General features: G+C 33.5%; 2 protein-coding genes across 3 annotated transcripts in view; one reads left to right on the top strand and one right to left on the bottom strand.

Moving 5' to 3' along the window:
* KRIT1 (KRIT1 ankyrin repeat containing) overlaps window positions 1-16,317 on the top strand; it is a 35,339-nt gene that overhangs the window by 14,545 nt on the left and 4,477 nt on the right. For both annotated transcript variants that reach the window (XM_081800562.1, XM_081800563.1), the window contains 8 exons: window positions 77-220; window positions 6,409-6,565; window positions 7,432-7,539; window positions 9,568-9,724; window positions 10,497-10,648; window positions 13,479-13,645; window positions 14,382-14,469; window positions 15,000-15,206. In XM_081800562.1, the coding sequence (XP_081656688.1) occupies window positions 77-220; window positions 6,409-6,565; window positions 7,432-7,539; window positions 9,568-9,724; window positions 10,497-10,648; window positions 13,479-13,645; window positions 14,382-14,469; window positions 15,000-15,206 (1,180 nt within the window). The remainder of the gene's footprint in view (window positions 1-76; window positions 221-6,408; window positions 6,566-7,431; window positions 7,540-9,567; window positions 9,725-10,496; window positions 10,649-13,478; window positions 13,646-14,381; window positions 14,470-14,999; window positions 15,207-16,317) is intronic.
* The window catches only part of LOC145716576 (uncharacterized), a 94,320-nt gene that overhangs the window by 12,782 nt on the left and 65,221 nt on the right, over window positions 1-16,317 (bottom strand). The gene's annotated exons all lie outside the window — the stretch shown is intronic.

Genomic DNA, 16,317 nt, shown 5'->3' on the forward strand with positions numbered 1-16,317 from the left:
TCATGTTTATTTTGAAACAATTTGAATTTCAACAGTGCTTTTTTAAAAAAAAAAATTATCTGTTTTTAATGATTAGGGAACGACAGTGGGTAGATGACTTTCCTCTCCATCGAAGTGCCTGTGAAGGAGATTCAGAATTACTAAACCGTCTTCTCAATGAAAGATTTTCTGTCAACCAATTAGATAGTGACCACTGGGCGCCCATTCATTATGCATGCTGGTAAATGGATTACTTTTTTTTTTTCTTAGAAGGAATGAATCCTTAGTTATAAATGTTAGTGCTTCTTTTCAGAACTGTTGTCATTCCAGCCACCTTTCTCTACTACATTTTGCCTTACGGGCTTTCTATTTAGATCTTTGATTACTGTTTATATGTACCACTGTTCAGAATTACAAGGTCTGCCCCATGGGAAAAGTATCATTATACAGCACTAGGTCCCTCATTCACCCTTGTAATTTCTATTGTTTTGTATTGGAGTTATATTAAGTTTGTTTACCCTGACTATAAAATTTATATGATGTAACTACTTATGATTTGACATTGATCATGTTAGAAAAATATTCATTTAGTTCTTGGGGAAGCTGTGGCATCAAGAAACTCCCAAAATCCTTCATTAGAATGAATGCCATTCTTTCTTTCTTTTTTTTTAAGATGAGAGGGATTAGCTCACAAGATTGGGGTTAGCTGTTTCCACTAGTTGCCCATCGTAGCTCTTGCTCTCCTACTCTTCCCACATGATAGTAACTCTTCCCCTCAGCTGATCTGAGTTCTTATATTTGTGTTCATAGCAGTAGTTAACTGTCAGCTATAGTTTATCCTCTAGAAGGGATGTAATGAAGTTATTTACCATTATTTCTTATGCAAAAGTTGCTTTTGACTTATTGTTTAAAGTGATCTTCCTTGGCTAGTTTAAGAAGTGCCTACATTATTCACTGCTTGTTAAATGTCTGTTACTTCTTAGCTTAGCAACATTTAGCAAGATACTTCACTTCTCTATATCTCAGTCTATCTATCCATATGTAAAGGCATTAATTAGATCATTGCTAGAGTTCTTTTCAGCTCAAAATTCTTTTAATTTCACTGATTCCAAAATTTGTGATCCTGTAGCTAAATATAGTTGCTTTTAATATCCATCTTTTCTCCCTTAAAAATATGCTGTTTCCCTAAAAATAGGCTCCTTTATTCAAGAAATATGCTCTTAATTTTTTCCTGTTTCCTTAAAAATAGGCTCCTTTATTCTGTATGTGTGTTCTTAGTTGTTTTCCTGTTAACGTGGAATTTTCTTCTCATATTTGGAGTTACCCTAAATCTTTTTAAACTGAACTTTATAGTTGTTTCTTCAGATTACTAGTAAATATTGGTAGCAGCAGTACTGAAAGAATCACATATCCTACCTGGAGCTAAACAAAAAGTAAACTGTGGAATTGGGAAGACAGAGGCAGAGAATTTTAGTTTAGGAATCCCAAATTTGTATTTGGTTAATATTGTCCCTTTTTTGTGGCATTGGTTATTTTCTAATAAAAGAATGGTAATACTTATATTTTAAGAATGGTAGTATTTTGGGGCGCCTGGGTGGCTCAGTCGTTAAGCGTCTGCCTTCGGCTCAGGTCATGATCCCAGAGTCCTGGGATCCAGCCCCACATTGGGCTCCCTGCTCGGTGAGAAGCCTGCTTCTCCCTCTCCCATTCCCCCTGCTTGTGTTCCCTCTCTCGCTGTGTCTCTCTCTGTCAAATAAATAAATAAAATCTTAAAAAAAAAAAAAGGTAGTATTTTTAAGTACATATTACATAAAAACAGAAGTATGGTATTTAATGTTCTTTGAAATGTCCTTAGGTTTCAGTCCTAATAACTCTCATTTCCTAAAAGTATGACCTTTGGCAAGTTATTTAATGTCTCTAAGGACCTGTCTTCATCTATGAGATGAACTTAATAATAGTACATTTCTTAAGATTAAAGGGGAAAATGCAAATAAGTGCTTTGAGGATACCTGGCACATAATAAGCACTCAATAAATGTTGGCTGTTATTATTATTTTAAGGTATTGTAAAAATTTAAAGATTTTGATGTCTAAATCTGAAATTCATAATCCATAGTATTTTTAATTAGAAAATCTTACTACTACAGTATACCAAGGAAAAGAGTTTTATCCTTTGATAAAATTAATTTTGTCAGTTGGAAATAACTAAGTTTAATGTACCAGGAGTAATATGGGTCACCTTGCAATACTTTTAATCAGATCATTTGATTAATGTGAATTTGAATGAAGACTGATTTAACCATTTAGTAAGAACTTAAATTACTTTATCTTGGAAATGTACTTTTATTCACTAATTGGTATAAGGATCAAGGAGGGGAATAATAGGCCATCTCATTAAGAGACTGAGATTAGAGACTATAAGTTTAGACAAGATGTTTTACCCCTCTTGGTCTGTTTTCTCATCTTTAAAGTGAGCGTTTTATTAGATTGGTGGTTCTCCAACTTTTTGGTATCAGGACCGCCTTTCATTCTTAAAAGTTACAGGATCCCAAAGAGTTTTGTTTATGTGAATTATATCTAATGTCATTTAACATATTAGAAGTTATACCCCAAAAATATTTTAAGTATTCATTTAAAAATAACAATAAACATATTAACATAAATAACAATTTTATGAAAAATACCATATTTTCCAAAATAAAAAAATTTAACTAGAATAGTATTATTTTACATTCTTGCAAATCTCTTTATTCTCTAGCTTAATAGAGGATAGCTGGATTCTCACATCTGATTCTGCATTTATTTGCTGCAATATTATATGGCACATGGCTTCTAGAAAACCCCACTGTACACTTACGATCAAAAAAGAGTTTAAAGGATAATTAACATCTTAATATTATTATGAAAATATGTTTCATCTAGAGAATACCCTGAAAAGATTTCAGGGATTCTTAGGGCTTCCCAGATCACTTTTTGAGGACAACCCCTAAGATTGCTGCAAGCTTTTAAAATTCTCATATTGGTGGCCACGTACCTGAAAACCATTCTTTACTAGAATCACCATTTTCCAAAACTATTTAAGTTGGCTTTCTCCCCATATGGGCAACTTAATCAGCCACTCAGTAAATGTTTCACTGACATCACATATTCTCTGACCTTTCTCAAATCAGTGTCTTCACTCTCTGATCCTACTTTTAGGCTTCATGTTATTGCTAGAGAGTGTTTTAGAGCTATGATGATTGGACTCCCTTCAAATTATCCCATCTTCAGTGTAGCTTAGCTGTCTATCCTCTTCGTCTCATTCATCCTGTCAGCCTTTTAGTCCTCCCCTATGAGCTATTCTGAACCTTTCTCCTCTTAAGCACTTAAATTCTCACTACTTCCTTTCTCTACTCTCATCAGATAGTTTTACCTCCTATTTTCAAAGAAAATTGAAGCCATCGGAAATGTCTTTCTTCTCTGTCGTTTTTGTTCTCATCTCTCTCCTGTCATGGGGTATGCAAGTAGAAATCCTTGTTTACCATAAATTCACTCTCTGCACTTTCTTTTCTCTTGCCTTCAAACATACATGGTTCTCTTCCTCTTGAAAAGAACATTAATTTGACCCTGCTCCCTCCTCTGCCACTGTCCTGTTTCTTTCCTTCCTTTCACAGCCAGACTTCAAAGGTGAGTGGGCCACACTCACTGTTGTCTCTTTTTCACTCTTCATGAACCTTCTTAAACTTTTCTGAGTTTTTAATCTCTTTCACCGCTCTACAGCATTAATACTGTTGACCAACCCCTTCATTCTAAGAACAAATTGGAGTTGAAGGGGCATGATGGAGCTATAATGAAGGTCAGTACGAATGCAAGATATTACTCTTACATGATCATTATTGAAATATTGGCTTCCATTCTGTGACCTAAGCATGTGGTATGGTATGGAAACTGCTATACTAAGATTGAGAAACCTGGATTCTAACACTAGTCAGCAACCATGGGACCTTCAGCAAGTTACTTACCTGGTTCAAGCTTCATTTTTCTTAACTGTGTCATAAAAATACTTCTGCATGCCTTATAGGTTGTTTTGAAGATTATATTAAGTAATTATATAAGAAAGTATGTTGAAAACTTAAAAGCATCATACAAAATGTACATTTATATTATTTTTAATACTTGAATTGCTTAGAAGTATCTTTTCCTGTCCTGAAAGATTGTTTTTCAAGATGCATTTCATTGTTCTAAGATACTCATTTTTCATATTCTCCCAGCCTTTATTTTTTTAAGATTTTATTTATTTGAGGGGCATCTGGGTGGCTCAGTCGTTAAGCGTCTGCCTTCAGCTCAGGTCATGATACCAGGGTCCTGGGATCGAGCCCCGCATCGGGCTCCCTGCTTGGCGGGAAGCCTGCTTCTCCCTCTCCCACTCCCCCCTGCTTGTGTTCACTCTCTCGCTGTGTCTCTCTCTGTCAAATAAATAAATTAAAAAAAAAAAGATTTTATTTGAGAGAGAGCACAAGCAGGGGGAGGAGTTAGAGGGACAGGGAGGGGGAAAAGCAGGCTCGCCACTGAGCAAGGAGCCTGATGCAGGGCTCGATCCCAGGACACTGGGATCAGGACCTGAGCCTAAGGCAGATGCTTACCGACTGAGCCACCCGGCACCCCCCCCTTTTTTTTTAAGATTTTATTTATTTATTTGAGAGAGAGAGAGAAGGGGAGGGAGAGCATAAGCAGGGGGAACGGCAGACAGAGGGAGAAGCAGACTCCCTGCTGAGCAGGGAGCCCAATGCGGGACTCGATCCCAGGACTCTGGGATCATGACCTGAGCTGAAGGCAGACACTTAACAGACTGAGCCACCCAGGTGTCCTAAATTCTCCCAGCCTTAACAGTAATTCTTTTCAGTTAGATGAATTTGCTTATTTTCAGATAGATACTCCAAGCCTTTGCCTTCCTCCTGAGTACTAAGCTTGCATTTTCAAATACCTACTGAACAGTTTAGTCACTCTCTTTTTGTCTGTAAGGCAGTTTAGAGAATGCAGAGACAGTGTATCTACCCTCAAGGAATTTCCAGGCTATTAGAGATGTATAAAAATAAGGGTGAAAGTAGATAAAAGAAGTCCCATAAAAGAAGCAAAAAACATGCTACATGTAGTGGAACTATAGAAGAGGTAGATTTTAAACTGTTGCAGAGAAATAACAGAATTTAACCTAAACAAAATGAGATAGGGAGAAAAGGACATCTCAGCAAAGAACATGAGCAAAAAGTCAAATGAACCGGAAAGGGTAGCATACAAGTGGCAGGTTCAGGGTATAAGGGTATATAGAGGGGAAGAAAGGAAAGTTGATGGCAAATCAGATAACTTCTAAAGATGTATTATTTTCCCCTCAAATGTACCATATCTGAAAGCAAATTTCCTATCCCCTTTCCCCCCCTCCCACCCATTTATTTACAAACAGTGAATTACTTTTCCACCATTGCTTCAGATTGCAGCCTTATATAAGTCTTTGGCTCTAATGAAATGGTGGACTCAACTGTGTCCGACACATGTTTTGTACTCTACTGGGTCCTTGCTTTGCTTAGTCCTTTCCCCCCTACCTAAAATATTTTTACCTCTCTTCAACATCTCTTTGGTTCCTTCCTACTTAAAATCCACTTCAAATTGTTCTATCAATTCAGGGAGTCATAGACTAAAGTCCTATCTTTTCTGACATTTTTAAAAGCATTAGTTATATACTGTTTTGACTTGACAAATATATAGTGCCTATTATGTTGATTGCTATCCTAAACTGTTACTTAAATTTTACAGCATAATGTAACTTATCCCATGTTTTTGTTTTACCTCTCTTATTACATTGTAAGCCTTTATTAGAGCAGAAACCATGTATCTTATGGTTTAAATATTTAATATTTAAATTTTAATATTTAAGATTTATTAATGTATCTTATGGTCTTATGTATCTTATGGTTTAAATGTTTAATATTTAATATTTAAGTATTTAAATACTGCAGTGTGGGAGACACAAAAATCTTTGGATATGTAGCTGCCCAACACAGCAGCTACATATCCAGTTCTATCTTTGGGCCTATTTTGCAAATCACAATCAGGCCTAAGTGAAAGCATTATGAAGTTTCTGATTCTAAACCTATTTTTGACTAAAAATTTTATCTCCCTAATTCATAATTTTTGTACTTTGCGTGGGGGGAGTTCTTTGTCATCTGCTCTATCTTGTATTTGAAGTTATATTTCCTCCCACTTGATGAGAAACAGAAACAGTTGAACTGAACCAGAAGAATTCATAAGAAATCCCTAGGCACTAAAAACATTTATGTCAATGTCTTACTAAAAAAAAAAAAAAATCTTAGATTTCTTTGAGATAATCATCTAAAATTTGAATTTTTAAAACATTTCATATGACTTTTTTGGGTAAGTTTTATCTTTTTTTTTATAGGTATGGAAAAGTTGAGGCCACTCGCATTTTGTTAGAAAAAGGAAAGTGCAATCCAAATCTTTTAAATGGACAGCTTAGTTCTCCTCTTCATTTTGCTGCTGGAGGAGGACATGCTGAAATAGTACAGATTCTCCTAAACCATCCAGAAGTTGACAGAGTAAGTTATTTTCAAGTTTTTTTTTTAATGTTCAAACAATGAATAACAAGTAATGACATTAAAATGTTCAATTGTGGGGCGCCTGGGTGGCTCAGATGGTTAAGCGTCTGCCTTCGGCTCAGGTCATGATCCCAGGGTCCTGGGATCGAGTCCCGCATCGGGCTCCCTGCTAGGCGGGGAGCCTGCTTCTCTCCCTCTGCCTCTCTCTCTCCCTCTCTCTCTGACTTTCATGAATAAATAAATAAAAAAAATTAAAAAAAAAAATGTTCAATTGTATACTTGAGAAGTCAACTAAAAAATTTTACCATCTATATAGTATGAGTAATATTTATGTATAAATTTGCTTTTATAATTGTTTTTATTGTGATAAAATGTACCTCACATAAAATTTACCATTTTAACCATTTTTAGATGTACAGTTCAGTGGCATTACATACATTCACATTGTTGTGCAATCATCACTATCATCCATCTCCTGCATATACATAAAATTTAACCTCTTTTTGTGTTATACTGTATTTCCTCAAAAAATATCCTTAAGAAGGAAAAAGATTTTCTATGCATTTTTCCAGAATTTGTATTAATACATATTTTTAAAGGGGGAAATAATCATTTAAATAATTTTAAACAAAACCTTTGTTGGATCTTATAATCAGAACTTTTAAAAAATAATCACATTTATTAGTGCTTTCAGTCTTTCATCTTTATCAAGTAATGTTTAAGTATAGTATATGCTAAGTATGGTTAATATTTAATACTTGACAAAAGTCTATTTTTTATGAAATTTTGATTGAATAACATTTTCACTTATAATGCCATATATTTGTAATGCTTTTTTTCTTCGTATTTTTTTCCAAAATTTCTAGCACATAACAGATCAACAAGGAAGATCCCCTTTAAATATTTGTGAAGAAAACAAACAAAATAACTGGGAAGAAGCTGCAAAGCTATTGAAGGAAGCCATTAACAAACCAGTAAGAATTACCTTCAGGAATAGAACTAACCCAAATATTTAAATTGATAAGTAATTTGAGTATTTGTGGCAAGAGGAATGGATGGATGGTTTCTTTACTGCTTTTAGAAAACCTCATGGTTAGATCTCTTAAGTATTAAATCTGTTATCATCCCTAACATTCAGACATTTATTCTTGCATACCAAAATAAAAATTGCATAAGTAAATAAATCCTTAAAACATTTAATATTAACCTAATTTCTAGTATAATCGTAATACTTGATGCTGTCTGAAATAATAAGCAGTAACATTAAGATAGAGAAGAATTAACAATTAGAAAAAACTCAGTTCACCTAAAAGTTACAGTGACAAGAAAACTGTCATCAATTTAAAAACTGTATGAAAACTTGCAAACCAGATAAAAGGATTTATACCAAAGTATTAAAACTTGATATCAACAGATATAATCTCTGAGCCTTTCCAGACATTTCCATCAATTAGGCAATAAGTATTTGTGGAGTATTTCTGTGAATTTAACACTTTGAAATGCTGAAAGTGACAGGTGATAAAGAATAAATATATGATCTCTGCCTTTAAGGAATATTAGCATACACACTCACCACACACTCAACAGATTTTGTCAAAATACTATTCCATGAGCACAAGACAAAGTTAAGGAAAGCAGTACAGGCACCCTTATATTATACTTGATTACAATTTATTTTTAATTGTATAGGGCACATTATTATTCCTGGAATAATTTTTATATTCTAAATGAACAAGATAAAAGGAATTAGTACTTCCATCCAAAATGAACTGAGCTGGAAGTTGTTTGGGCAATAAAATGTATTGAGACTACATTGAAAAATGACAATGAGATATTACCTCACACCAGACAGAATGGCTAGTTTCAAAAAGGTAAAAAATAACAAGTGCTGGAGAAAGTGGAACCCTTGCTATTGGTGGGAATGTAGATTGGTGCAACCACTGTGGAAAACAGTATGGAGGTTCCCCCAAAAATTAAAAATAGAGGTACCATACGATCTGGTAATTCCACTACTGGGTATTTACACAAAGAAAATGAAAACACTAATTTGAAAAGATACATGCAATTGCTCCTCAGCCTTTTGGCTAAGATCAAGTGTGAAAAGATATGTGCATTTCTATGTTTATTGCAATATTATTTACAGTAGCCAAGATATGGAAGCAACCTAAGTGTACATCAATAGATGAATGGATAAAGAAGAGGTGGTATATATAGACAATGGAATATTACTCAGCCATAAAAAAAGAATGAAATCTTGTCATTTGCAACGACACGGATGGACCTAGAGGGTATTTATTATGCTAAGTGAAATAAGTCAGACAGAAAGACAAATGCCATATGATTTCACTTGTATGTGGAATCTAAAAAACCAAACACAAAAAAAACAGACTCCTAAATAAAGAGAACAAAGTGTTGATTGCTAGAGAGGAGGGATGGGTGAGGGATGGGCAAAATAGGTGACAGGGATTTTTAATAAAACATATTGAGAATATTACTACTTTCTGAGATGTTCTGAACAAGAGGAAAGAAACTGGCTCAGGGTCCATTGTTCCATAACTTTCACAGGCAGTCTTCCATCACAGATTCCTCTTAGGAAAAATTATTTCTAGTACACATTTCTACAGTATTATTTGTGGCCCACTAGACTCATGAGATACCTGACTAACACTAGACTTGGTAACCAAGTCTCTGTGTCCCATATGATACCTATTTAGTTCAGTAACAGCTTTAAAACATCTCCCAGAAGAATTTGAAGTTGAGTATTTATTAAGAGCCATTTGCCTTATATTTGACCTGAAACATCCAGAGGAAAACACTGGAAAACATAATGGAAATAAAAATTTTTTTAAACCATGCCAACAGATACTCGAAGCAGTTTTCTGTTATTTTCCATGTTTGAAATCTATAATAAAACATATGAAGTTGAAATTGAAGCATTTTGTTAGGCTGGGATATATAACTTCTAACCAGGTTGCATAATTTATTATTGTTCTTTGTCCTAGTATGAAAAGGTTCGAATATACAGAATGGATGGATCATACCGTTCTGTTGAACTGAAGCATGGAAATAATACCACAGTGCAGCAGATAATGGAAGGAATGCGTCTCTCTCAAGAAACACAGCAATACTTCACTATTTGGATCTGTTCAGAAAACCTCAGTAAGAAAGTTGTTACTCTGTTGTGTAAACCTATTCCTTTGTGAGAGTGGATTGGTAAACTTAAGTATAGCATCAGTTTCTTAATGACTTTAAATTTTGAAGTGCTACGATGATCTTCTCTTTTATATAAATTACTAGTGATCCAACTGTTGAAACAGGTAAGCCTTTGGGAACCCTCATCCCCCCTTCATTCAAAGCGTTTTTTAAGTATTTGAAAACGTTTCTTCTCTGGCAATGGAATTTGATTTGAATGCCACTAAATGTAGTGCTCATCCAACTTGCCTTTATTTTCAGTGCTCATTTCACCCGAAATAATGTAAATGTTCCTTTTTCTTTATATTAGTTTTCCATCAAATTCTTTTTTTAAGACCAACCCGATGCCACTATAGATTTATCTTTCAAGCAAAGTATTGCAAATACATTGAAGTTATTGTGATTGGTTATTTAATGTTTAATTGTATTTTTTTTAAAACACCAGATCCTACTAATTGGATCATAATTAAATAGACTATAATGGAATTAAAGATCTTACATACATTTGATATGTTTTATTTGTTTTAGGAATTCTCATAATTCTTATACTCTTAAAAACAAAAGCTCTTAACCTAAAATTGGGTTGTGATATAATTGGTTATAAAGTCAGTGACTTAAATTTAGACATTTAATTTGTGTGTATTCAGCACTTAAGTACAGATAGTTCAATACAAATTTTCTATGTGTTGATGTAACTTATTTTTACATTATTATTTATAAAAGGAAAGATGTTTTTCAGGCCTTCAACTCAAGCCTTATCATAAACCCTTGCAACATGTTCGTGACTGGCCAGAAATACTTGCTGAATTGACTAATTTGGATCCCCAAAGGGAAACACCACAGCTTTTCCTAAGAAGAGATGTGAGACTTCCTTTGGAAGTTGAAAAAAAGGTTTGCTTGGAAATCTTACTTATAGTCATATAAATGCACAGAATCTATTGAATTCCTGTGGTAGGCACTAGAAACAGAAATTGTTCTCTTCCTATATGAGGAGGTTTTACTTTTGTTTTTCTTTTAATCCTCACATCCCTAGGGTAAATGGTAGAGTTTGAGTTAGTCTACTTACAAAGCCCCTAATTGTTTTTTTTTTATTTCCACCTCCATTGTTTTAGAAACAAAAGAAATAGAGAGTCTATCCTAAAGAGAATTAACAACCAGATGGAAGACAGATTATACCAAAAAGAATTTTAGAATAGCTGGGAAGTATACTATCAAAGATAAACTTAATAAAGGGCTAATCAGTGTATAAGTTTCAAAGGAGCAAAGAGATAGGTTGGTGTGGGAGGAGAACAAAATACATTCTGAGTGGAGAAGATTATATTTGCAAAAGGGACATAAAAAGTTATTCTCAATAGTTAGTAAGTTTCCAAATCAAGCAGAGAATTATATAGATAGTAAAAAATGCGGATAGAATTTACATTTGATAAAAAGATTTGTTCCAGACAAGTACATTTGAATTTGAATTACTGTAGATTTTAGAGGAGAGGTGGGATAATGCTATCTGAAGGATGAATGGACAACAAAGAAACTTAAGGTGGATATTACAAGTTAAACTAGTGTGATAGTCTAAAAATTTTTTAAAATTGAAAAAAAAAAGTTCCAAGGGCTCATAACTTTGGCAAAGAAAAAACATACAATGCATTTCCTGATTCTTATCCAAGGAAATATTAAACAAAGTTAAGGAAATTTTAGTATATAAAAGGTTCATCGACCATGTACAAACTTGGTAACTGTTTTATACCTGATCACTCATATTGTCCCTCTTATATTATCAAACCAAAGACAGATATGATCCTTTCAGTGACATATATTGGGAGTTACATAAAAATTTGTATGAAATTTACCAAAAACAGATTTAGATTATTCATAAAAAAATGTTAGAATTTCATAAATAGAACAGAGGAAGGGGCGCCTTGGGTGGCTCAGTCAGTTAAGCAGCTGCCTTCAGCTCAGGTCATGATCTCAGGGTCCTGGGATGGAGCCCGCACCCCTCCACCTCCCCGACCCCGTCAGGCTCCCTGCTCAGTGGGGAGTCTGTTTCTTCCTCTGCCCCTCCCCCCCCACTTGTGCTCATGCTCTCTAATAAATAAATCTTAAGAAAAAAACCACAGTTGATCATCTCAATTGACACAGAAAATGCATTTGACAAAATCCAGTACCCTTTCAATGATAAAACTCTTACAATTAGGAATAGATGGGAACTTCCTCAACATGGTAAGTGGCATTTATGTAAAACTCACAGCTAACATCATACTCGATGAAATGTTGAGAGCTTTCCTCCTAAGATCAGGAACAAGACAAGGAGGCAAGCTTTCAGCACTGCTATTTAACATAGTAGTGAAGTTCTAACCAGAGCAATTAAATTTAAAAAAATACATAATAATATCTAATATGTGATCCATATTTAGATTTTCCCCAGTTGTTTAAAAATCTTATATAGCTCCCATATGTAGGATCTAGTCAAGGTTCATACTTTGTATTTGAATGTTATCTCTTTAGTCTCTTTTAATCCAGAATAATCCTCTCATCTTTTTTCCCCATGAAATTCTCTTTCAGTTGTTTTTTCGTATTATATAGAGCATTATAAGATTATTTTAGTTAGACAAAATAACTTTTACCATAAGGATTTGAGATCACTTTGAATTGTATTTGGAAATACTTTTTTAAGATTTTATTTATTTATTTGAGAGAGTGCAAGCAAGAGAGAGAGCACATGCTGGGTGGAGGGGCAGGGGGAGAGAGAGAAGCAGACTCCCCGCTGAGCAGGGAGCCCAACTCCGGGCTCCATCCCAGAACCCCAGGATCACGACCTGAACTGAAAGCAGACACTTAACTGATTGAGCCACCCAGGCGCCCTGGAACTACTTTAAGTATTCATTCAGAAACTCTATGTAACTGTTTCCAGTTGGAGCAGAAGTATATTCTGTAGGCTAGCTTTTCAATCTTTGTTAATCTTATTGGATAAAATGAAACTTTATAAAGAGTTCGAAACTTAGAAAAAAAATCTTCTGCTCTCCTTTAGTGTTATTTCAAAGTGCCAAGTTTTTTTAGCCAAATAAAATTTTTAAAAAAGTTTTTAAATAAGGTTTTTTAAAACTACATGTGCCCTCCTAGGAATTAACTTGCTTCCTTTTATCTTCCTTGAGGTTCACTAATATATTGTGTGAAACATGTAGAATAATGTTTGAGGCATATAAATATAATTTAGGTAAAATTGTGCTAGAAGTTATCCATATCTATAAACCAATGATAATCTCTTATTAGACTGTAAATCAGAGATAAACAAACTATAGCCTATGCTATATTTGACCTGCTGTTTATTTTTATATACCCCACAAGCTGTTAATGGTTGAAAAAAATCAAAAGGATAATATCTCATGTCATGTGAAAATTTTATGAAATTTAAATTTGAGTATCCATATATAAAAAGTGTTATTAGAACACAGCCACACCCGTGTCTTACTAGATTGTCTGTGGCTGCTTTTGTGCTACAGTAGCTGAGGTGGGTAGTTGTAAGAAAGACTTTGTGACTCATAAAGCTTAAAATATTATTATCTGGCCCTGAACAGGAAAAATTTGTCAACCTCTGCTCTAAATCAATAGCAGCTCATTTATATATAGGATATGTAGCTTTTGCTTTTCCATATTAGAAAGTGATAAGTTGTATTTTTGTAACAGGAAATTATAGCCCAATAACCAAATTATACTTTTTCCTTTTAAGATTGAAGACCCACTAGCTATTCTTATTCTCTTTGATGAAGCCAGATATAATTTATTGAAGGGCTTTTATACAGCTCCTGATGCTAAACTGATAACATTGGCAAGTCTACTGTTGCAAATAGTTTATGGAAATTATGAGAGTAAGAAACACAAGCAAGGTTTCCTAAAGTAAGTATTTAATACAACATGTGGTCTTGTGCTGTGCTTGAGATTCTGTTTAACTGAGAAAGTTTAAAAATGTTATTAAGAAATATTTATACTTTGGTTTGGAACTAAAGGATACAAGGCATGGAATAAGGAAAAAACAGAACAATAGTAAAGCATTCTTAAAGTTATACTCTCTCCAAAGTTACTTTTCTTATATTTGACTATGGTTTGATATATCTTATTTTTTTTAAAGATTTTATTTTTTTAAGTAATCTCTACACCCAACGTGGGGCTCAAACCCACAACCCTAAGATCAAGAGTTGTATGCTCTACTGACTGAACAAGCCAGGCACCCCTTGATATACCTTATATTTTTTTCTTCTTTATCTCTCTCTATTACATTAAATAAGTTCATTAAAACCTGACTCGGTAAGTAGATGCGTTTAAGATCTACCACAAAAACTAGCTACATGTTCAGTCTTTGAGAGAAAACACTGAAGTTTTAAACACTGAAGCTTTATCGTGGTTTTCAATTTTCAAAAATATTTTGTGGCTGTTGAAAGAAGAAACATTTCTCTTAAATGAGAATGTTGGGATTGTGGCCTTTTGCTTAAAATTTTGAGAGTTCTCTAATATTGTACAATATAGATTTTTCAGCTAAAAAATCATGTTACTTAAAGCAGTTTGTTTCTGGATGATTTATGTACTTACTGCTAAAAATGATTTATTTAAAGCATGTTGGCATATTTGCTTACAGTGAAGAAAACCTAAAATCCATTGTACCTGTTACCAAACTAAAAAGTAAGGCACCTCACTGGACAAACCGAATACTTCATGAATACAAGGTAAGCTGTTTAATAGAAATAAAAAGACACTTTATATCCTAGTTGAAATTTTGTAAATTAAATTGTTTGAAATTGTTTAATATGTTTTAAATATAGGTACATTAAATTTACAGTCCTGAAATTAAAAATGGATTTTCTAGTTCACATGAAACTGGAAGTAGCATATTTTTATTTTTAATAATGTGGAATCTTTTACTGAACACCTTCTGTATGCTGGATACTGTGGTAAGGACTAGAGATTAAACACACACACACACACAACACACACACACACACATGAAATTATACACTATCCCTGTCCAAGGGGCACTTAAAACCTAATAGAATAGACAAACAGTATTTTTAGATTATGATATTTCTTTACTTTTTTAAATATTAACATCTCAAAAGAAAACTTGTTTTTGGGGTAATGTCACAATTTTATTCTTCTTTGGGGGCAGCCATGATTTTAGAAACTGCTTAGTTGACCTATTTGGATTATCAAAGGTATGTTCTCTTTTCACATCTCTTTTATTTTACTTTGTTTTTAGAATCTTAGTACAAGTGAGGGTGTCAGTAAAGAAATGCATCACCTTCAGCGCATGTTCTTACAGAATTGTTGGGAAATTCCTACATATGGAGCAGCTTTTTTCACAGGACAGATATTTACAAAGGCAAGCCCCAGCAATCATAAAGTCATCCCTGTGTATGTAGGAGTGAATATAAAAGGACTTCATCTCCTCAACATGGAAACTAAGGTAGATTTTCAGCTTTTCAGCTATTTTTGACCAGTTACATTTTATAATGTCTAAAAAAAATGGTACCAGCCTATATGAAAAATCTAGAAATGACAAATATATAAGACTATTCATTGCAATTTCATTTGTAATAGCAAAGGATGAGGGATGAAAAGTAAATGATTGTCAGTAAGGGTTAATTATATTATTAACATATACTAATTATATAATTATATTAATTATAGTACATTTCTATGTTGAAATACTGTGCAGCCATATAAAAGAATGAAGAATGTATAGAATGATTTCCAAGATATATTTAGTGAAAAAGCATAGTGGTGAACCATATGTAATAGGTTACTATTTGTGTAGAAATGGGGGAAGTGAAGACTATATTTACATAAATACATATTGCTTGTGTATGAGTAAAAATTCATAAAGCCTTTAGAGAAGGCAACCAGGTAACTGGGAACAAGAGTAGAAGGGAGACTTTACTATGTACCATTTTGCAACTTAAAAATTTTTTTAACTGTGATAATATTACCTATTCAAACAATTCAATTAAGTTTAAATGAAAAAAATACAGATTAAAAAAAGAAAAATATAATATCTGATACAAGGGATTCACTTTGGAAATCAGAATTAGTAGTAAGAGCCTTTTGGGGAACAGGCAAGATGAAGTGTGGAAGGGACTATTCTTAGATCACTTCAGAGCTTTGCCATCAGAGGCTTGTTACTCTTTTATACTCCTTTTTCTAATCAGAGTCATTATAATATAAAATTTGGGATTATCAATTATTTTCAGCATATTTAACACATTTATCAGGATTAACAGCTTTCTAGTTTGTAATAGGAAGCTAAGAAAAATCATTAATTTTGTTCATTCAGATTTGTCTATGAATAGATCAGTTGAGGTAATAACTAAGCTTATATGTTAGAAAAGGCATTTTAGATTAGGAAATTTTATCATAAGCCTAATTTTTATTTTCATCATTTTCATAAGCTTTTATTGTGTAATCACATAACTTCTGAAAGTAATTCAGTCATTTTGTGATAACTCCAGACACAGCTATTTTCCCATGCTCTTGGATATGCCTGTGAATGGAGACAGAGAATATATAGGGACATAGAG

Source organism: Leptonychotes weddellii, chromosome 12 (assembly GCF_054177405.1).
Source record: "Leptonychotes weddellii isolate Sample4059 chromosome 12, ASM5417740v2, whole genome shotgun sequence".
Taxonomy (NCBI): Eukaryota; Metazoa; Chordata; class Mammalia; order Carnivora; family Phocidae; genus Leptonychotes; species Leptonychotes weddellii.